General features: G+C 34.9%; 1 protein-coding gene across 1 annotated transcript in view; it reads right to left on the reverse strand.

Moving 5' to 3' along the window:
* Positions 1-24,572, reverse strand: part of GABBR2 (gamma-aminobutyric acid type B receptor subunit 2) — a 445,157-nt gene that overhangs the window by 202,197 nt on the left and 218,388 nt on the right. Inside the window, exons 5-7 of the mRNA XM_042839905.1 lie at positions 22,762-22,827; positions 16,274-16,465; positions 14,649-14,885 (exon numbers count right to left, since the gene is read on the reverse strand). Of these exons, the coding sequence (XP_042695839.1) occupies positions 14,649-14,885; positions 16,274-16,465; positions 22,762-22,827 (495 nt within the window). The remainder of the gene's footprint in view (positions 1-14,648; positions 14,886-16,273; positions 16,466-22,761; positions 22,828-24,572) is intronic.

A 24,572-nucleotide genomic window follows, 5' to 3' on the forward strand; every position in this document is an offset into this window, starting at 1 on the left:
GGGTTATTTTACTTGAACACTGAGAAACAGCTCCTCAAGAAAGCACTTATTTGCAGGATCCCCATTCTCACCAGCACCCAGCTTACTGTCCAACACAGAGGGTTTGCTGATATCACAAGACTGAAAAAGAACCAGTGAGACAAAATGGAGAGAAAGAAAGAACAGGCCTGAAACAGGAAAATAATACACTTTTCTTAAAAGATAAATGACCTTTTCCTTTCATATTCTGGATCACTAACCTGAAGAGAATTTTGACATCTTCTATTCAAGCAAACAATGCCATTTGGTTTCCAAGCAGGTTTTTCTTATTTTATGTTCATGTTTTTTAGTAGGCCATATGGGGACATATGTCCTTTGAAAAAAAAAATGATGGTTTGAATATTAAATCATCTTTAAACTGAGAAATTTGGTCAGATTTTTTTTTTTTTTTAAAGTAGGGACGTTATAAAAACAGTATTTGCCAACAACTTCCACAAAGTAGCATTCAATACGCAGATTTCCTACAGAGTAGCAAGAACAAGCTTCTCTTTTCCATCTTTTGCATCAACTCTTGATAACTTATTTTTCAGTTTGGAGGGTGCTTTCCACTTTACTCAGGCTCCACCTAAAAATTTCTTATGATTTGTTTAGGCTGATCCAAGAAGAGCATAAAAATATCAACAATAGGATTGTTAGTGGTTTTGGGGGAAATTTAGACATATCCAAAGTTTGAAGAAAAAAATCAATACTTTTTTAATGCAAGATGTCTGTGATTAGTGAGTACAAATGCATAGTAATTACTGCATGCTTTAGAAGTACTATATAGCAAATGTCAGAATTGCTCAAATGTCTTGCTAATGTTAGAGATGCACTGAATGAACTTTATGAGTAAAGGTATCAAGGACTTTGTAATCTTCTTTACCAAGAGACCACATAGAATCATGCAGGAGATGATGTCCGCTCTTGCTGTCAGTATTAGTTCTACTCCTCTGAAGCTATTTATAAGATTAAACAGACAAAATCTTCTACCTTCAGGAACATGGACAGCAAAAGAAGTCAGTGTTTATAGTGATATAAGGTAAACAAATAGTGTACAGTCAAAGGCAACAATGAAAAATTATGAAGTGGGGAAGTGAAAGTGACTGTGTCTGTTGGAAGCTGTCTTTGGGATGCCAAGTATTGAGAAAATTTCTCTCACTCACAAACACTGCCATTCCAGAAAGATGTGAATTAATGAAATTCAGGAAGCACAGTAAAAAAGCAGCTATTGCCAACATCATGCATGTCAAGTACTACTTCCTCTCTGAAATCACATATTTAAATAAAAGTTCTGCTCATTACTACTTCTTAACATATGCATTGGTGCAGGAATTATAGACGCAGGGATTAATTTCCTGTCAAGGATTAAGATCTTTCCATCTATACAATGCTAAATAAGAAATATTGCCACAAATATCTGCAGGAAGCACTAAAGAAAAATGACTTTTCTTTTAGCTGCTGCAAAGATAGTCAAAGGAGAACTATAGCAGGAGAAGCAGATTAGATCTACAGCACAAAGGAGGCTAGGAGATAGAAATATGTCTTCAATAAAGATTTCAAACTTTGGTCATGACCGCTAAGATTCTGTTGCAAGTACAGAGGGAAGAGAAAAAGACAGTGCCAACATGGAGTAGAATACAGATGGTGTTAAAGAACAAAACATGCACATAGGTCTTCAAAGAAGTGTGGCACAGTGCCTGCAAAGCAAACCATGCACATCTGAATAATTACCATCAGTATTTAAACAACACAGGTAGCATACATTACGAATATAAACTATGCCTTATTTTGGCTGTGAAATAAATATCAAAGCTTAAAGGGACCTGAAATTAAAGTTGTATTTACTTAAGAGGTTGTGGTTACTGCATGGAACTTTTTTCATTACTAGAACTGGAAGACAATTGAAACAACAAAAACAGATTAGTATGAATGTAACAGAGATTAAATACTTCATTATGATGAGAAAATTCTTTTGTTTGAATGAGATTTAGCAATTTAGAAAAAGTACCTTGATAGAAAAAGATCGTCATCCCTCTTTTTTCACTTTCTAAGTTCTCATTAAAGTATGAGGGAATTGCTGTGCTTCTGATTTTCTCACTTGTTCCCCTTTCCATATGCAATTCAGAGCTGAATGGTGGTCACCAACAGTGGTGACTCACAGGCCACTGGACCGAGTTTATTCCTGGCTACTACTTCCTAAGTAGTGCCAGGTATCACTAAACATTGTGGAAAGTGATCTGAGACATACTCATATGAAGGATGGAAGAGAAAATAAGATTGCAGTATTATATTGTGGTTGCGCCAAATATGATTTCACTTTTATTGCCTGTTTCCATGATTTGTATATCTTAAAAAGCATTTGGAGAACTAAAAAAAAAATAAAGCCAACCTAACACTGCAGCTTTCATTGTAATTCTGTTAATTCCAGTTGGTACCACTTTTCTAACTGCTAAGATAAAAAAATACATGCAGTTTGCAGAAGTATAACATGCAGTATCTCTGAGAACATCATGGTTTGGGGTGTAGCACTGTACTGTGTGTCATTCAGAGAAGTGAATAGCATGTCATAAACTAGATTTTCATCTGTGACAAGCCCCCCAGGCTGTGGCATGCCTTTATTGAAAAGCCCAAGTCTGACATGCCTTTAATTTCACTGAGATGCACATTAAAAATTGTATAATACTCACATTTCATATAGCAAGTTTATTCTTCTCACTGTTAGCCTTTGTGGCATTGCAAAAAAGTTCCACAAAGAGAGGTTCCAAACATTAACTATCTGTGGGAAGTGTTTCTTTTACTTGGACACAGACTATCTTGCAAAACAAAGAAATTACTCTTTTAAGACTTGATTCAATGCAGCCATTTACCAGCCCATTTGGAATACACATGCTTAATATTCAGTGTGCTCTTAAGCACTTCACTTAATCACAGCCTAAGAGAAAGAGCAGTATAAACAGTCTGAAAGCCTTGGGGAAAATACATTGCATAATTCAACTATTCTACCCTCAATATTTTAAAGTATCTCTATTAAGAAGTAGAGAAAGAATATTCTACAGTTTTTAAACACTTTTTTATATGTCTCATCTTCTCTCAATTTACAATGGAGAAAAAAACCCCTGTTTTACATTTGTAAATTGCCAATAGGAAGGGTCTTCCATCTCTACTGTAATATGTATATAGAATTCTTTCTAATATCACCCCCTTTTAGCATTCATCATCAGGTGAATGTTTGACCAACTTACTAATTCGTCAGAATGGTTAGTCAAAATACTCTAAGTGTATAAGGCAGATGATCTAATTACCAGAGTATCCTATCTCTCTTCCTGTGGAAACCCTACAGATTTACTTTAATTAGAAATATAGTAATAGAGTTATATATATATACATATATATATGCATATATTTAGATGCACCTAGAAGTTATCCAAGTAGATCAATATTCTAGGTGCTTATCTGCGTCTTTACTTGCCTGAACATTTTTAACACCTGACATTTACTCACTGATGCATTATACAAATATTTCAGCCTAAAATACCCCAAATACTAAAATACTAAAAATAAAAAAAATTAAAAAGCAGTAATTGAAGATTCCTTCCTTTCTTCCTTCCATGTATATTCTACCTGCAATTTCTGCAGCCACAGAAATTTATGAGCCTAGTTTCTCACATGCCACTACTTGGGTTTTAGAGGAAAGCATCTTTACTATTCATGATCTACAACACTTTTCCACATTTTCTGATCCACATCTACAGGAATTTCTATTCACTCTCACATCTTCTACCTGTAGCCCAGAAGCAGCTCAGATTCACATTAGAAGTGCTGTGGACCAGGTGGCATCCCTTCCTTCACATCTGTGGGTCACCTCAAAGTGAATAAATTCCTGCTGCTCTGTCCCTTGGGACTTAACTGCTGAGTTTTGGGAATACACTAAAGCAGAGAAAAGCTTAATTTGATCTTCTGCAATGCCAGGAATTATCTGCCATGAGACAATGGTGGAGAGAAGGTGGTAGCAAATAGAGAAGTCTTAAAAGTTAATATGAAAAATAGTAGGAAATAGTTTTAAAACCTACCGTGTAGCTGTCCAGAATAAATGCCAGTATAAAACTTAAACATTCCTGTGTTTCACTAACATAATTGCAGGCTCCAAGAATTCTATTTGCAACTAGAGCACCTCTCCAAGGAAGAAAACTAGTTCATCATAGAAATCATGACTGCCAGAAAAGAGGAGCAGTGATGTATGAAAGTATAACCCATTGAACATCAGACCTGACAACCTCAGAGCATCTCCAGGCTAAGTCAGCTAATAACACCACTTTTAATATTTCAGCTAAATTTATAATACTCAGCAAAATTCTATATTCAAGTTCAGTATATTTTTGCCTTAAGCTGTCATAAAGTTTAACAGCAGAGTGTATGTTAACTGGTGAAGCCAAAATCTCAGAAGTACTGAAGCATGAACCGAGAATTAAAATAAAGTATTACATCTTTTTTTTATTTTTATTTTTTTATTTTTTGGCAGAAAGGAAAAAAGTACATTGCAAAATATTTCTTAGGGGAAAATTTTGTTCTTTGGTGCACAGAAAAACTCCCATCACGCTAAGTTCCAATTTTTATAATGTTAATGAGGGTCACTTTCACTAACGACAAAAAAAGACTCAATTTGATAAGCTTTTTTTAATTGCCCATTGATGGGATAACCTAGATGAAAACAGAACATAAATTAAAAGAATGCCATGCAACTATTAAGCAATGGAAAGAAATCATCCAATTAATCTAAATCAATCTATCTTTGCAAATATTAGAGTACCCAAAATGGTAATGCAAAGGATAAAAAGAAGGCATAAAGGATAAAATGGATTAAAAAGTAAGAACTACCTTTATATTTTGTTTGTTCCTAAAGAAAGTGACTTCAAGGTTTGGACATTTTAGAAATATGCTTAACATCTGTATGTTTTAATCATTTTTTAAACTCTCAGTACTTACATAAAGCCAAACAGATGTTGAGATTTTAGAGTAGTATGATAACAAATAGAAAAAATCTTATTCTGAAGATTTTCATAAAGTGGTTTATGAATAGTCTTCTTATTGCTTCAACCTCCATAATGCAATCTGTATCCACTCTGAGCTTCCACTTTTATCTCCTTTCCATATTACTATTTCGTATTTCCAACTATCTGATGCTCAATTAAGAATTATACTTTTGTGCCAAAAAAAAAAAAAAAAAAAGCGTAACTATCCAGCACAGCGGATCACTAAAATATTCAGCTTTTTTATAATTTACAAAATCTACATCAGAAGTTACAGCCTTTTATGGGCATCAGTAGATGTTACATTGTAAATTGCTACACTCCACCAAATTATTTCAACTGCTCATAGTTATTTGATCTCTGAGTCATGTAATTCCACACAGTATTCTATCTAACGCCATTCTCCAAATGTGCTTGAAAAAACTTACTTCTAATCATTTATACAGCACTACAACTGATCAGCTCTCTTAAAATGTATTCATTAATTCTAGAAAGCATTTCAGAAAACATTTTTTTTTTTTAATTTTCAGTGAGTGAAAAGGATTTTAGAATAACATTTTGAGTTATATCTGAAAGTTAAAGCAGTTTCCTAGGTAAGGACCTCCCCCTGCTCACAATGAAGTTAAAAGAGATTTGCCACTGACTGCAACAGGAATGGGATAAAACCGTTAAAATCTTACTATATTTAGCCTTTGCATTGAAATAATGACAAAACATAATGTCCAATAAAAGAAGTTATAGTAATAATACTAAAACACCATTTTGCATCTTTATGGCATTTATGGTTCCAAAAGAGTCCTGGTGTAAAGCTAGTAAATAGTAAATAGTAAATAGCTTCCTTATCTATGTGAAATATCAGGGAAAGTTTTAGGTATACAGAATGGAATTACGGGAGCTGGAACAATCCCAAGGCAGCAGGGCTAACATCTGTTCCAGTGGAAAATAAAACAAGATCTGCAAATTCCTCAAGCACTCAGGAATTCAGTTTTATATACAACATGAAAATACGTTCTCTCTACATTCATAGTGTTTTTTAACTCTAGATTCATAGCTGAAAAGTATTCATATCTCAAATTCTGAGCTTGAGTTAGCTCTTCTGCAGTGTTCAATTCTAGAAAAGGAACAAGGAGGCAGGTAGAGGAAGGAATTTGCAGTTTGAGGCTGATGCAGGATAATTAATCTTGCTTCTCCAACCACTGAGCATGCTGAGAGCATAAGCTGCAATTGAAGGCTGTGGTATGTCTGGTAAATTTTATTCCCAAGCCACTGGGCAGCTGAGGGTTTGGGCATATCCATGGAAGATATCTTTGGTTGTAATTTCAAACGGAGCCATAGCAGATAGAAGCAGTAGCATCTGTAAATTCACCTTACAGTTCTATTTCTTCTCTTAGCAAGACCAAATGCAGGAATTACTATATCACTGGAAATCACTGTTACTACAGAAGCTACTTAATTTGTAGTTTTTTTTCATACGTGATTGAGTCATCTGCAAATCTCTCACCTGAAGTCAGTTCAGCTGTGCCCATACGAGACTCTATTTGATTCATCTGCCAACTAACCATAAAAAAGCTTATTTGGCTCTACAGGACCATCATGCTCCATCTAGTGAATACTTACATGGCCCATCTAGTAAACAAATGGTCCATACAGATGTGTCTATATCAGACATATTTCTATGGAATGAGTATAATCTGTTATGGCTCTACTCTTCAACAAGGACAGTAAAATCAGCTCAAGAAAAGCACAGCCAGGTGAGATGGTGTTCTTTAAACTCTATGCACTATTGAATAAATCAGAAGGCACACTGCAGAATCAACATTCAGAACTGCTTGGTGATGTAGATTATATAAAAACCTTCTAGGAAATCTCTCCCATTATATTTTCTAACACACTTTTTCGTACAGTCTTCAATTCCAGATTTAGTGGTGTTAAAAAATATAAAAAGAAAAGATAAGAAGCATAGCTACGGATTCGATCCCTCTCTCAGGACCACCCCATCAAGATCCCACTCCCTGCTGACTCTTCCTCCACCCCCTCCACTGAATAATCTCTTGGTGTAGACACTGCCTTCCTCTCCTCTCTAGTACAGCAACTTGGCTTTGCCTCTCCCTGCTGCCCAGGCTCACAACCACATTTACACAGCTTGTAATATCTACTTGGCGTCCTCCATCTCATGATGAATAGTTCTTCCATGGGTGACAGGAAGTTTCCACTTCTTCATGAAGTTCACTCTTGAAGGTGATAATACTGGAAAGAAGCTTGAAATAATTTTTACCTGTGCTATGTAATCATGAAATGCATAAAATTATTCGCCATAATTTGAGCTTGCTATAACTTAAGTTTCATTTTGAACACTGTTGTGATTTGAAACAACACAAGTAAGTTGATTTTAACTTTGAGACACATATTTAACACATTTAAATGAATGGTCAAATCCACCAAAAATGCTAAGTCTATGAGCCACTTTTCATCTTAAAGTTCAGGTACAAATTTTCCTTTTGATTTAGTAATTTTAATGGCACCAAAGACACTATTTCTTCAGTGACGTTATATTCATTATCAATACCTCTAATAAAAATGGTAAGCTTAGCCACATCTGTAGCATCACTACTTTCATCTGTCACCAAAGCATGAAATTTGAAATTACCAGATTTGCTCTCCTGATTCTTTTGATAGATTTTCCTATTTCTTCAGACTGAGGAAGCTGAGAGATATTATCCAGAGCTTGGAGAAGGTTTTATTAGCTGTGCTGTAAATGCATGTTATTCATTTATTTTCATCAAACATCCGCCTAGTAGAATGACAGATGCAGTAATAAGTGTTCTACAACTTCAGACTAAAGTCTTTTTTATTGCCACCTACTATATCTATTAAATCATCAACTGTTGATTAGCTTGAGGGCTAATCTTGAAATGGCACTGTTAATTTCAGCTTTCACTTTAGAAAATTTGTGTTTCTTTCTGTATGCAGTTTCCTAATGAGCAAACATTATTTATGATTCTATGCTAACTTATTTAACAGCTCTCCATTTTGGTGGACATTTATTTCCTAACCAAATTGGCTCTATCAAGAGCAAATAATCCCCCAACCTACTGTACCAATCTCAGTTACTCATCTAAGTTGGATAATGCAGTGGAACTCAGGAGGGAGTAAGAAAGTAAGAGATTCACCACATTTGTCTTCAGTGGGGGAAGTTAAGATTCAAGGTTCAAGTAAGAGGTCTTACATACAGCCAGACCCCAACTTCTTGTGCTACACGAGAAATCCTGTAACAGGAAGAAAGTTCTGAAAAAGGAAAAAGAAACAAGGCACTAAGTTATGACTGATTCACACTCATAACCCATGCAGTCAGGTGTGGAAAAAACTGAGATCTGCTAGTGGTTGGGCAGGATTATGAGCACAAGCGTGTGTATACATATATATATATATACATATATATATATATATATATATGTGTGTGTGGCTTCTTGATTGCATTTTCCTAGCTTACTGAAATTCTCCACAACAGCCAATTATGTATAATGGCCCCTTTTTAAAGTGTTAGGTATTACATTTCACCCTAGACCCTCTTCTCCCTCCTTTTATGAAATTAAATGTACTTTGAAAGAACAGTCCTAGATTAACAAGGAGCTACTTTATAAAAATTTCTGCCCTCCCCCAACTCTTTTACTGTCTTCTCTGCCTCAGCCATGGCAAAATAAATAAATAAATAAATAAATAAATAAATAAATAAATTAGACTCTAGGTGTAAATAACTTGAGCTCTGATATGGAACTATTAATGCAAAATTGACTGCAGTGATCAATGCCACTACAGAAATGCTTGTCAGACCCACCTATTAAGTATAAAATCTCTTGGCTAAAGTCATAATTGATTCAATCTGATACTGTGCCACAGAACCAGCTATTTCTCTATTTGACAAGTCTAAGGATTGTTGTTTTTCCCAGTGAAATAAATTTTCTAGGCCATGAAACAAATACTTGCTTGCTGATGCTATTCTGATGCTAATACCACCAATATTCCTGAGATGCTTTGGACAGCACAGGGGCTGCTAAAGTCTGGATGATGCAGACTACTAAATTCAATCCTCAGAAATAATCAGCATCAACACACAAAATGAACTTCGTACCAATAAGCATTTCCAGTTCTGAAACATGACTGGATCAGTTTGAATGCAGGATGCCAGGGACAAGCACGAAAACTATTTCATGGCAATGCTTTCAATTCTTCAGCAGCTATTGTGATGGAATTTTATCATACTTACAGTCTCTGGCTGACATAAGAGGAAATACAACACTGTATTTAATTCCCTTTCTCCTTCACTAAAAAAATTCTTTTTTGACTGCACACAAATAATAGACACCAATGAGAATGAGAAATACATTGTTGATTCCAAATCATAGGCAACAGCAATGAATTCAAGCCCTACTGGAACAGGGCACAAATGTCAAAGGTTAAAGAGATTATAAAATTATAAGAATGCTTTTAAAAATATTTTTTAGAATAATGTTGTATTATCCACTAAAAATGTAATAACAATTATCTCCAACACATACTGTATTTTTACCACCACCTGGCTATACTATGCAACATCTACAAACAGCATAGTGAGAGTAAATAAGGTAATTAATATATCTTTCCAAGCATAGTCAATACTTTTTTTCCTAACAGATAACATTTTTGCAGTTCTAAGTTTACTAGCAATCTTCCATAGTCTTTAAAAAGAAAAAAAAAAAAAAAAGGAGGGAGTGACTTATTTTCCTACAATTTTCTAGATGAGTTTAATTCAATAAGCACTAAATATGAGTGTTTCCTGAAAAGCCCCCTGAAAGACAGCTCTAATTCTTCAGTAATAATCAAGATTCCAAGTTTTATTATGCTAGTATTACATTAAATAAATGTAGTTTTTCTTTCCTTCATCCTTTAGGAAAACAATCTTGCTTTAAGATAATTAGTCCAGCCTGGAAAATACTCACTATTTTTCACACATACTTGATGTGTATCTTATTGGTAATATCCTATTTACAGCTGTGTGATAGAAAGGCAGAAAGACAGATAGAAAGATAGATAGATCTCACAGATAAAATTTTGTTTCTCATTACTTCATCACTGCACTGATTCAAAGCAGTAACATTTCAACAGAGACCTCTATAGATACTCAGACTCTAAAATACCTCCAGTGGATCTGTCAGCTGTACAAGGAGATATCTCATACATCTAAAGTGGCTCAAAACGTAGAGTACTTCTTATCTTTCATTTTCTGACACTTTGGTTATCAGAAAAAAGACATGTTATTTGACAAAAAGAGACATATTTAGCCAGTAAACAGGTATATGGTGGTTTATAAATCATGCAGGTGACAAGGCTGGATCCCATTTACAAAACTGGTTTTACCTTGATTAAGAAAGCTGGGGAAAAAATGTCCAAAATCCTTTATGAGATCTTTGTTTTAGCAACTCTCCATTAACAAGTGAGTGTTTTGGTAGGCACAGAATTAGGAAATATTTAAACTCAGTTCCAGATCAAAAGAACTCCCATCTAGGACATTGGTAGTTGCAGTCAAACCATTCTAGCCATAAACTTATTCAACCTCAGTGGATCAGGCTGCAGAATTAGAGCATTCAGATTAATAACATTGTAGGAACATCCCCTGCAGCTCTTTTGTCTATTTGTATCACATTTTTCATCACAGAAGTCTTTCTATTTGTACAACAGTGTCTGACTTACCTTTTTTTTTTTTTTTAATAAAAAAAAAGAGTAGCAGATAACTACATTATTGCTTCCTGATAAAACACCAGATAAAACTTGTTTCCTTGCTCTGTATTCCAAATACACACACTTTTCTGTAAGCTTGATAACCTCGGTGAGAATATAATAGGAAAATGAATCATTTTTCTTAGGGAAAAAGAAAGTCTGGAGAAAGAACAGAACCTTCGACAGTGTTTAAAGAATAGCTATAATGTCCCTCTCTACTCTTCTCTCATGAGGCCCCATCTGGAGTATTGCAACCAGGTCTGGGGCTCCCAATTCAGGAAAGATGTGGAGCTGTTGGAGTGAGTCCAACAGAGGAGGGCCATGAAGATGATCAGAGGGCTGGAGCACCTCCCCTATGAAGACAAGCTGTGAGAGCTGGGCTTGTTCAGCCTGGAGAAAAGAAGGTTGCGGGGTGACCTAATTTCAGCTTTCCAGTATTTAAAAGGCGATTATAAACAGGAAAGGAATCAACTTTTTACAAGGTTAGACAGTGATAAGACAAGGGGAATAGTTTTAAGCTCAAGGAGGGAAGGTTTAGATTATATGTCGGGGAGAAATTCCTTACCAAGAGAGTGGTAAGGTACTGGAACAGGTTGCTTAGAGAGGTTGTGGATGGTCCATCACCGGAGGTGTTCAAGACCAGGTGGGATGGGGCTCTGGGCAACCTGGTCTAGTACCAGATCTGGAGGTTGGTGGCCCTGCCTGTGGCAGTGTGGTTAGAACTTGATCCTTGGGGTCCCTTCCAACCCAAGTCATTCTATGATTCTGTGATTCTATGATTCTATGAATTTCCTTTCTAACCAGGATTTCTGACAGTAAAGCAGAACAAGCAACATAAATGACCTGAAATTCTGATGTGTAAATAGAGGATTACTCATGTCAAGACTTCAGGCAGTAGACTAAGCCATTTTCTAAATCCTGCTTCCAAGAAAATAAAAAATTGATCAGATAAACAGAACAGAAAACTGGAAAAAAAAAATCTATAATCAGGAAGTGGCACCCACTTCACTCCCAGCAAGTCTTTTCAAAATTATTAACAAAACAAAACAAAAATAAACAACTAACCTCTACCACCACAAAATGCCACACAAATACTGGGTAAAGGGAATTATGATTTATGATATCACAGTGTTTTTGATATCATGTGCAAAGAGAGCATATGAAAGATGACAATGACCATGACAATGACTCTTCTTAATAGATTCTGCATTTTCAGATTCTTGTCTTCACCTTCTTCACTTCCCCCTCCTAATCATTAAAACATACTTTACTGCACCTGGAGATAACATTTTTGAATACTGATCAGACTCCTCTTATTTCTTCTTTCAGAAATTCATTTTATATTTGGTGTAGATTACATCCAGTAATAAATTAATGTTTTTTTCCTGTTTAAAATAAGTCGTCAAAAACGAATTGTAGAAATTTTGTATTCAAATATTTTTCTAGAAATTAAAATTACATTAAAATGTGATCTGCCACTCCCAGACCTAAAGGCTGCATTCCCATTAACGTTTTAAAGTAGGTCAAAAAAGAAAGCAATGTATTAGACAGAAGAATTTAAAGTTTAAAAATATTTCTGGTAAATTTCAATCTGTTCCTTTAACTTTCTGAGCACTGTAATCCAAAACTTTCATGTCTGCTTTGAAATTCTTCTTTCACTTTCTAGAAAACTTTATATATTGTTTGTTCTAATTATATCTTAAGGAATTCTATCTGCTATAGGTTTTCTTGTTTTCTTATCTTTTTGATTAGAACATTTTTTAGACCATATTGTAGGAACAAGAAGCATAATCCTTTAAAGATAAGAAAACAGAAAACAAACATAATATTCTGTACTTGTCACTATGTACTTGAAAAAACAATACAAGTATAATCTGCATTTTTCAGTGAATTAGTTAATGATTACACTGCTACCATAAAACAAATGCCAGATTTGGTTGCGCATTGTCACAGTCACTTGGTAAAATACTCTTAAAAAAAAAAAATTTAGAAATGATTCAGAAAAATACTAAACACACTGAATAATCTTGCAGTAATTTCACTAAGAACTGAACGCTTAAAGTACATCAGCATGGTTGAAGATGGCTGGCAAATCTTTGATTCATTCCTTCCCTAAAGGGATGCAGTTCACACTTGAGTTTTTGCTAAAATTACAATAAAAGAGTCTTCCACATTTTAGAGGTGCTGATTTTTTCTTTTTCTTTTGTTTTGTCTTGTTTTATTTGTTTGTTTTATTCCTTTAGGGTGAGGGGCAGTGATTTAGCCAGTAGAGAGCAATTAAGTAGTCTTACTGACATCTATCAGTTTTAACATAATGGGCTTCCTGGACTAAACAGCAAGCAAAAAAGAATAAGATGGTAAAAATAAAGCTGTGTAGCCAAAATAGAATTTCATTCACCTTGAGAGATGCTGTGCTTGAATTAACTCAGAACATACATGTCTGACTCCCCATAGAATCTGGTTTACAGCTGTCACTGACTGATTTATCAACAATGTGGATTTGTTATAGATGCAAAATACTTTTACTATAGCCTTCAGCTAAACAAAATGTAAAAAGAAAGCAAATTTTGTACTGTACTTGCAACTAGATTCCATTGCTGCCTTTCCACACAATTGCTCATTAATTACAAATCCTAAATTAGTTTCAGTTGTATTGTGATAAAAAGCAGCTTTCCTCAGCAGTTAACAAGGACACCAAAAAGTTGAGCCTGCACTCATTTTTTATATGTACACTTTGACATTTCCTCCTTGAAACAATCTGTGACATGTATGACAACCTTAGTTCTGTTGCTTCAAAATGTTTTGAGGTTAACTGATTTCCAAGACAATTTAAATTAACTCAGGGACAGAATGTGACAAGCAACTGCACAGCAGCAGAAATGATGCCAACTTTCTGCATGCTCTTGCCACAGAGATATTCCTACAAGCACTGCGAGCATTCACCACTGAATTACATGTTTCTTCAAAACTCTGATTTCCTTATCTAGCCATGTTGCAGGCCAACATGCTGCATAAAAAAAAAAAAAAAAAAAAAGGATGCCAGGAGCTTCTCTCATTTGCTATAACTACTGGACACTGAAGATTGTCCTCCCTAAAATGGAGCCTGCTCAGCTCTCTTGAAGGAGAATAGCTCTGCACACTCCTGAACATGTATACTCCTTCAAATTCTGATACCTCATAGACATTTAAGCAATTTTAGGACTACATTCCTTATTGCCTCTGCTAAAAAAGAGGAGCAGTGTCAAAGAAAAAGTTGCCATGAATTTGCAATGGTGTCACTGAAAACAGAATTAGATTGGTACTGTATACGATTATGCTTGTTCAGTCATAACTACCATGCTTTGTACTGTGAAAAACTAGAAATTTTGAAAATATGTAAATGTCTCCTGAAATATACTGGTGGATGTTTTAGGATGTACAACACTTGGAGACATTAGTGTACTATATAGTGTACTATAACCTACTACTGAAAATAAAACGTGGGAAAATAGGTGTTTTCAAATTGCATCCCAGGTACATCTTAACTACAAAAACAGTCACTTAAAAGGGCACTGCAACTTACAGCACTCATGGTTCCCTTAAAGCAATTCTGTGTTGTTAATTCAGATCACATCAATGCTTAAAAATTTGATAACTGAGTAATTAAACGTCATCTCTTGGCACCAGAAGACAGGTAATAAACAAAGCATCCACTTTAATTGCAAAGATAAATTAGGAATATCTGAAAATAAAAGAAATACACACCTATCTTTTTTTTTTCAAGACTATTTTAAATGCAGTACTTGCTTGAGCTACTGACTTAAAATCATGAATTCCCTCCTCCCCCAGAAATTGTTGCTTAGGACTTACTGTTACTCCGAAAAAGTTTGTTTCATTCATAGCATCCAGAAAAATTTTGCCAAGTTTGTGATTTGTATAATTAAAATCTTCAATTTTTTGGTGCTTGTTGGTGGCATTGAGATACTTCATTGCACGCTGCAAGGTCTTGGCAATCACCCATATTCCGTCATAGGCGTAACCATGAAATTTGCTGGATTGTCCATCACCACGCTTTGCGTTGTATTCCCTTTCATATTGTTGTGGAGTCTGCAGAAGAGAAAAATTTCAGTTTTACTTCAGTACCTAACATTTCACTGATTCGTGTCCATACAGGACAAGGGGAAATGTCTTTAAACTAAATGAGGGAAGATTTATATTAAATGTTATAAAGAAATTCTTTACTTTGAGGGTAGTGAGGCCCTGGAACAGGCTGTATAGAGAAGCTGTAGATGCCCCATCCCTGGAGGAGTTCAAGGCCAGGTGGAAAGGGGCCCTGGGCAGCTGAGCTGGTGGATGGCAAATCTGCCACCTTAGAACTCAGTTGTCTTTAATGTGCCTTCAAATCCAAGCCATGCCATGATTCTATGAAACCTGAACCATAAAGTGCACGCTCTAGTTTAGATAAATGTATCACTAACGTGGAACAGACAACCAAAGCAAGAATTAAGAAAGAAACAGTAATTCCAAAAATGTGTACTGTCTATGTTACAAAACTGATGGTGAGGTCACGAGGGGGATTGAGGAGACAGGAAGACTGAAAAGTAGTTTGCTTCTCTGTATGAAGGACAGCTTTATTTATTTTGCTTTCATGCAGAAGGCTTTAGTTCAACCAAATCTATCAGCATGGGATGCATACTGGTGAGCCACAATACTAGAACACAGAGTCTGTATCCCTAAAGATAAATGCTCTGATTATACTCTATAGAATAATGCAAATCAAATGGTCTTTACTTAAGTAACTACTTGCTTAATGTGCAATTATTTGAGTGGCAATTTGCCTATATTTTACAAGTTTATTATGCTCTTTACGATGTTCTCTCTTATGATGAGTTGCCTTTTCATAAAGTTGCCTTTCCTGCTCACTCAGCAAAACATGAAAAACAACAGAAGAAAAAATGATGAAAAATAGCAAAATCAAGCATGTTTACTCATTGATGAGAGTTTGCAGGCATTTATACTATGATAAAATGCTATGCACTTTATATATGGAAATACTACATATTTATGTGTTTAAAGAAACCCCCTCCAGTTCAGAGAGGCACAAATAATCAATGACATCAGACATTTGCAGGACTAGGGATAAATATAAATGTTTTCTATTCTGTAAACAAAAATATTAATTTGCCATAATGCAACATGTGATATTGAAGACTAATTCAAGCTTTATTGTGTATTTATCTGTAAGGTCCATAAAGGGTAAAGACAACAGTATTTAGACAAGGGACTTTAGAGCTTTTAAGGAAATTCTCCCTGAAGAGAATTCAAATGGATTTTTAAATATTTAAGAATTATGAATCAGTGGAAAAAAAGAGAGTAACAATGATGACTGCCAACTCTCTGCAGAAACACCTTGTAGTTTGGCCTTCCTCCTGTGTGCTTTACTGTGCCAAGATGCTTGAAGACCATAACACATTAGTAGGAGGAAAAATACTAACCCTTCCTGATATGGTCTTATTCATTTTTGAACTGAGAGGCTCAAAATCCACTCCAATATAACCTTCCATGGCTGCAAGAAGATTTTTGCTGAGACACTGTGAAGAATTAATCCAGGATTCCCACCAAAGATTTTCATACCACCCTGGAATAATCCACTGATACTTGCTGCCATACATTTCTTCAACGTAAGCCTATAATGAAAAAAAAAAAAAAAAAAAAAAGGTTTTTTAAAAAAAAAATTAAAAATTAAAAAAAAAAAAAAAGTTTCTCTTCATGATTTTTGTTTGTTTTTTTCCCTTTAATAACAAAATAATGTCCTTACAGAAAGATACAAATGTATTTAGAACAGTTTAGAATAACTGCTTTCTAACAATGAGGACTCCTTTCTTGAATATTTCTGACTTTAAAACTGAGTTCCTGAGGAGAGAATTAGATAAAATCTCATCTGTTTTCAATAGATCATTCACTCAAAAGCAGAATAGAATATCGAATTCCAAGATCAGGAGAGAGAAGGAAGAACACTGCAGAAGGTACCTTGTTTCCATCAGAAATTTTATATAACTCAGTTATTACATGTGTGGCAGGGCCACATTTAAGCTAAATTTCACCAGCGCATAAACCAGGGTATTGTCAAACAAAAGAACTTGGAGCTGAGACAAGAACAAATCTCAGTGTTGCAAATATGAGTAATGTGACTGAGATAAAGTAGACCATAAGGACATTAAATAAGTACTTTCTTCTGAGTTTTTGCTTTTTTGTTTCTTTGTTTCTTAGCATAAGCACTGTTGGAGATACAAAATAAAAAAATCAATTTTTTCAAAATACGTGGTGTAGCATTAAAGCTCTTAACTGGAAGACCTGTAACTTCTTACACGATCTTTACAGCAGGACAAAACAATGAGAGTAAAATGAGGAAATATTAGCTATTCTGAACATAATCATTTTTAAAAGATCATTCCAAGAGACTATCAGATATATAAATATGAACTGTAAAAATTACAACATGGGAGTACCTCTTAAATATATTAATACCCAAATTAAAATTGGGCTTTAAATCTGTGGAAACTATTGTATTTCTGACAAGTCAGTTTAGAAATTTATTGTGCAGAAAGCAGTTCTCTTTGGCCCTTGGTCGCAGGAGCTTCTGTACAGCTAAAATCAAATTTCATGCATTTGTACACAGTGGTGCTCAAAAGAACTTCAGTCTGAAATCCACTGTCTGCCATCTCGTATCATACTTATTCCATAATTCTCATAAATTGCTTGTCTTTCTCATTAATTTTATCTTTCCAGAAATACATTTGTTTTTGTCCTCCTGTGACACCTTTTAAAGAGATCCAAAATAGTTTCCATTTTAGTGCAAGATGATTCAAGGTCTTTCAGTGATACAGTGTCGTTTACTTGCCAGTTTTCAAATCACAAAGGACACAAATTAACACAGAGCAGCACTGTTTGAGAAGAGCAGTCTTCCACAGCTTCCTCTGCTCTATACAGGTTAAGGTGTCAAGCCAAATACTGCTGGAAAATATTGGCTCTAACTACTTTAAGTAAGCCCATTGTAAGTGCAGAAATGTTTCATCGTTCATCCCACCTTGTCTTCAGCTCTGAACTACTGAAATCAGATCTGTTGGAGTTATTCTGTTTGCTGGAGCACTTGAGCCTCTTTTCTTTATATATATATATTTATATATATTTATATATCCCAAATGTCTTGGGATATTGACTGAAAATTAAAAGTTTCCAAATGGCCAAAAATTCTATCCTGGAAACATGAAATCATTCCCAACAAGGCTGCTGTGAAACTCTCTTGCCTGCAAGAATTTGATCAGATGTCTAGATATTGCTAAAGAAGAAAGAGCTGGAAACTCTTCCTTTGAGATCTGATGGATTAGTAGGGTCAGAAGTGTGTGATGGTCTTGGGAAGCCAAACTGAGTAGGAAGAAAATCAGCTACTTCCAAAGTTGAGCACCGTGACCATGCAGTCTCTTTGTCAGGGACAGCAAAATTAGTGTTCAGGCATTTCCGTATGTTGTTCCAGAATATTTTATGATTATTTCAAAATATATATATGTACATATATATACATATATGTATGCATACATATATTGCCACCATTTCCTCCCTGTTGATTCTGCTGCATGGAGATGATTTTGATGCTTAAAAGATGTATTTCCTTGACCCAAAATACATGGATCTTGCATGAGCCATTTGCATGCACACCAATTAACACTCACAGGTTTTAGCTTCTAAGAGGAAGATTTCTGTGCAAGAACAGGGCAAAGAACATTTCATGCCCTTTATACTATCAGAATAAAAAGTAGTTATGGTGTCTTCCCAAACTCTCCTGCATGTGCTAGGCAGGCAGTCCTGGACATTTTTTTTTTTTTTTTTCTCATTGTGAGAATAATTTTGGTATTTTTAGAAAATTTTTCACTCTTGTTTGAATCTATTAAGAAATGCTTACTTAGGACAAAAATCATCCTATAAATGCAAAGTGCTTGGTGACATGGAAGCTCTGGCTCAACACTCTACACACATACTTTATCACTGTCAAAAGCTCACAATAATAAACAGGGCTAATGTCCAGAAAGTAGCCAAAGACAAGGTGGGATGAATGATGAAACATTTCTGCACTTACAATGAGCTTACTTAAAGATTAGTTGATTACTGAACCAAGTTTTAAAATTCATGTTTTAACTGAGCCTTATAGCAATTTGATAAAACAGCTTTTAATAATTTGGCAAACGAAAATCTAATTTCTAAAAATGCTTAAGATTTTGATTAATTATTAATACACAGTAAGTTTAAATAAATTCTTTTATTCTATTTAGGACATACAGAAATCAAGTCAGAGGACAAATAGGTGCCATAACTTTTTAAAGAGACCATCGTTATTTGTCAGTTTTAACATAAACCAATTATCACTATTATCAATAACTGTGAAATGGTTTTCAATGTGTCTGCAGTGATGCGGATTCATCTCTTTGATTGTTGCACACTACAGGCTGACATTACTCAAAACAGGGTAAGCAGACTGGTAAAAAGCTAAAGGTTATCACTGCTGGTCCTGATTGTGCATTCATATGCAAATGAAAATCTGCTTCAGTTTCTTAAAAGAAAACAGAAGCAACAACAAATCACACTTCCATCTGTAATGAACCATTTTTACACACTTCAGAATATGACCGCTCTTACTCAATCTTTAGCCTTTGCTTAAAGGAACAGTTACATTGAATGTCATTAGAAACTTATTGGTGAGCTAATTTTTGGCTACTGCCTTATTTCAAATTTCCTGATATCTAAAATAGAGCATTGCATATTCAGTGATCATTTAAAACACCCTTTTTCAACAAATGAACAGAACTCTATTAGAGATGGATTGGAAGGAAATGTGTACTAAGCAAACCAAAAAAATTGCGAGAAATAACAATGCCTCTAATTAGACAGAGAGAGGCAGTGTTCCTTTCAACACAGCAGATCTGAGATCTGGAATCAAGTGGAAATCAAAGAGATGAATTACCTCAGTCTCTCTAAGAAATCTGTCTGTGTGTAGCCAGTGAATTCTGGCAGTCTGTGCAAAACAGGCTGCAAAACCTCACTCTTGTTGACTTTCCATTGTGCTTCTGTCACATCAGCATGGACACATTCTACATCCCACCTCTATAAGAATGTCTATAAACTTCTGAACTGCAGTGAACCTCCATCTGTTTCTCATTAGAAATCAGTGGTGTCTTTAATTCCAAAACAGACTCAGCAGTAATACTCTATCAGCTCAAGGAGACTAGAATCCAGTTCTTCTGTATCACAAGTGCTGATTAAACTTTGCCTACATTGTTATTGTTTACTGGTCAAGTCACCTAAATCTCAGTGACCTATACATAATAATTTTTTTAATTGTCTTCAGACAGATGATTATAACAGCTAGGAGTCAGTTTAGTTTGATTATGGCTTAAAGGTGATGTCTTGGAAAAATTCCCTTTAGCAACTTTTTTTTACTTTTTTTTTTTTTAATGCAGAATTTGAAGTTTTCATTAGGTAAGTAGTGAAGTTATATTTCAATCCAAGTTCAAATAATAATCAGATGACATCTGTCCAACACAGTTGAATATTCGGTTTTTGAATTGTTCAGTTCTGAGCAAAATTCCCTAATTTTTATCCCACAAAAAATATCACATTCAATCCACTGAGGTGCAAACAACAGTAGAAAGCTAAGATTTCCCATAGATTTTAAATTGCTAAGTGCTTTTGATGCTAGCATTAAACGAATAGCTAAGCCTATTTAAAACATCATAGGAAACACCTGCTAACATTCACTTAGGTTTGAATTAGTGCTGTCATGTTTTTAAAATTCCCCTCTGAATTAGGCTGTCTTTTAGTCCATTTGTCTTTTGAGTTACGTGCTATGTATCTTCTGTGTGTGTACGCCTGTGTGTGCAGGGAATAACCAGGTAAAATGAAAATGAGCACATGGAGGTCCTCAGGAAATTCCACAGCATATAATTCTAGGGTGCAACCAGAAAACCAGTACAGACATTAATGGCTTTCCCATCTACAGAAATCATTAGCGAATACTATTCATGTCATAAGCGCAATCAGAAATGAATATATGTTTTTTCCTCTGGTACAATAGATGCTCCCTTTAACAAACCTAAAGCCTTGCTCTGACTGATGTAAACTACTCAGCAAAATATAAAAGAGAATCACAAACCTGTCTGAAGTTACACCTCGGGGGGGCCGCGAGGATAAAAAAACTTGACATACCTAAGTTATTGTGCTCTTAGACACACAGCTGTAGAAGTGCATGAGTCAACAATATATTTCATGACTAACAGCAAGCTTACTGACATATTGCCATGCACTAATATATAAGTGACCTACTTTGAACTGTCCTCTCCTGTTGGAACTCTCATAATTAATACATTTATACAACCATAAATACATAATCTCTTGGATTTCTCCAAGCTACAGAAAAATCCACCTTATTATTTCTGACATTAACGTACTTTAGAAGAAGCCTTCACTCCTGGAACTTGAATTACACAGGCTTCTTCAGTTAGTACCTAACAGCTGCTGTGGCAAGCTGTTGTGGCAGGCTCTTGTGTGCAAGAGATAGATCTACCATAAATCCTTCAGACTAGAACAGTATGGACAAGAGGACACCCTACCCACAGAGGTTTCTAGGATTTCTTTAGCTTCCTCTTAGGTATACAAACATGCAACAAAACCATAGAGGAAGGCAACAGCATACTAAGTGCAGTGGCCTTAGTGAGGTCAGTATCTTGCCTAGTACTGGGTTGGCAGACAGCTGTGACCAGGATACCTCAGATGGGCACATGAAGCCCAGCTATCAAAGATCTGTGGAGGATACAAGCCACAGGAGGAGTCCTTTTTATTTGCAGGAATGGAAAAATAGGAGATTATCTTTGTCAATCTATTTAAATGCTGGAACAAAAAGATCTATATACCAAGACTGATCAGAGATGAGAAAAATTAAAAAGAAATAATGTTTTCCATTTCCTTTTGGATGCAAACAGATATTGTTCCTTCCAAATATACTCTGCAATATCTCCTTTCCAAATTTTGCCAGCAACTGTAACTGCTAAATAACAGCCAATACATGCGGCATATGAAGAAATCAGATTTTGAACGTTTGCCTTTCTTTCCTTTGCTAGATAAGTTTGTCTGAGTGAAAACCAAAATACCAAAACTAAAGTCACAAAAATTTGCCTGTTTGTGATTCGTTGTGATTATTTATTTACTGAGCAGATACAAAAAAAGATCCATGTTTCACTCCTGCTTGTGCATGTTTGCAGTACATTCAAATACACACAAAGACTGTGAAGACATATATGGTGAAATTACATGTACTGGTCTTACTACAGTTCTTTTACTTCACAGTCTCTCTTTTTTTTTTTTTTAATAGTATTTTCTGTCAGTAAGAGTATGTCAAATGTACAATAGTAAGAAAGTGAATGATGATTGTACAATTACCAATATTTTGAGTAGCAGAAATTTTAGAACTGTTTTGTTAGCCCACATAGGAACTGCTTAAATTTTTAATTCAAAGTAAAACATGCAAAAATACATACATTCATACGTACGTACCTACACACACACACACACAGACATCAGAACACAACTACTGGACATAATGCAAAACTAGAAGTTCTCTGCATCTGTTGCTACATACGTACAAGTGTTTCTCAGGACCTGATATGAAGAGAACTGCTAAAGTTCAATACAGTATTTAATTCCATTAGAAGAAAGCAATAATGAGAAGCTAACCATGAAGGCCATGCCCAAATTGCTCTGAAGTCAAGTGCAAAGTATTTTATTGAAACAGAAATGAAGCTAAGCATACGTAACTTCCCTTAAGGCTAAAAGTCTTTGCAAAGCTGAACCACATGAAGACACGCTTATACTCACATATTTTTATACAAATGTACTACATTTTTATTGTGATACAAAATTAAACATATTTACTTACACAGCAGAAAACTTTCACAGCCATTTCCTCATCAAACTGGCCAAGGATTATCCGAACGTCATTACCCTGTAGATTAAATAAGATGCAGGGAAGTTAAATACAGATGCAGCCTTTCCAGAAACAACTTCAGCTGGCCATTGAAATCATATACAGAGTTGGAACAGATCACAGCTGCAGACAGCAAAATTCATTCAGAATTATTACATTTTCTACAAGTTCAAGATCTTGAAACTCTGCAAGAAGAGGGCAGCTGAGGTGTCTGAAGAAAATGATTAAGCAATAGGGCTAATGAGAAAAATAAATGTAATGTTTATCTTGTCAAATATTACTATTCAAAGCCACTGAATTAGCAAATATTCTTTTGATGCCTTGCAAGATTTCTTCTTTTATTATTAATTTTGCCTATTAAAAAGAATTGAAAATACACACTTTTTACTGTTTGTACAAATTAATAATGTGAAGATAAGAGAATTCGGATTCATAAGTGAGATAAAATGTGTTCACTTTATATCATCTTCAGAAATTTTAAAAAGTTTTATTCATTCAACAGTTTCTCTTCACTCACTGTAACACATTGCCAATCCCCCTTTTCCCAAGTTTCTCCACCTCCACGCATTAAAAAAAAAATTTCATCACACTTTGTGAATCTATGACTAAAGTCAAAAGACATCATTTTACTTTCATACTTTGCAATGCATTGGCATAACATTCCTAAATTCAGGAGCGTATGCAGCAAAATATTCCTTCAGGAATTAGGCTGCTATTCTTTCACATGTGAAAAATTAAGGGGTGACTTCTATAAAACAAAAAAAATTACCTGAGTTCTCAGTAATAGGTTGAGCAAATGTGATTTGTCATTTATTTTATAAAATACTTTATTACTAAGAGCTCTTTCCCTCTCTAAGGAACAAATGAAATAAATGATTCACTGTGTCTTTCAGTGGTGAAAACACTTCATCTTTAATTAAATCAGTTTATCAAAGATTTTCAATTTAGGTAATTTGTCTGTTTATTTCATGGTCAGCATGAAATATTATGATGAGCAATGCAGAAAAAAAATACTATAATGCCTCTGCAATTCAGTGCATGAAATCTATGTAGGTTGTTCCAAAATAATGCCTCCTATTTATTTCCATGGAAATGACAAGAGACACAAAGAGCACAAAAACACATCTGAGAGAGCAAATTTTTAGCTAGAAAACACTGTTTTTCAACACAGTCATCACCATTAGCTAGGAATTTTCACCAGTGATGAGTAACATCCTGCATGAAGGAATTCAGTGGCACACCTTTGCTTCAGTGACACTTCCATGTCAGATATCATTCTGTCAGACTGCCCCTCTACTGCCATTTGTCTCATGGTAACAACATATAATGGGATACTGGTGGGAAGGTTCGACCTCTACTGCCATACCAATAACATCCTCCAATGATATTGTGGGACAACAAAATAATATAGGAGGCATTACTTTTGGAGCACTCCTAGCGTGGTCAGAAAATAATAAAATTCACCACATGCTTTGCTCATTCTGAACCTATGCATTTTAAATAAGTATATTTACCTTAGTTTTATAGCCAGGCACAGATTGATAAAGCAATATAAATCTTATTGAAATAGATTAGATTCTTTTAATACAAATCTAATGAGGTCATGTGAAACTAAGCAAGCAAATCACATGAATTACGCTCATTGACAACAAGGGTATTACATTTTTTTGTAAGGACAAATAATAGATTTAGGACTTATGTGGAAAAAAGGCACACATCCACATTTTCTAATATTCACATTGTAGCAATCATTTTGGTCCCTT

This window comes from Centrocercus urophasianus, unplaced genomic scaffold (assembly GCF_019232065.1).
Source record: "Centrocercus urophasianus isolate 14NV4802_14NV808 unplaced genomic scaffold, USGS_Curo_1.0 seq_11, whole genome shotgun sequence".
Lineage (NCBI taxonomy): Eukaryota > Metazoa > Chordata > Aves > Galliformes > Phasianidae > Centrocercus > Centrocercus urophasianus.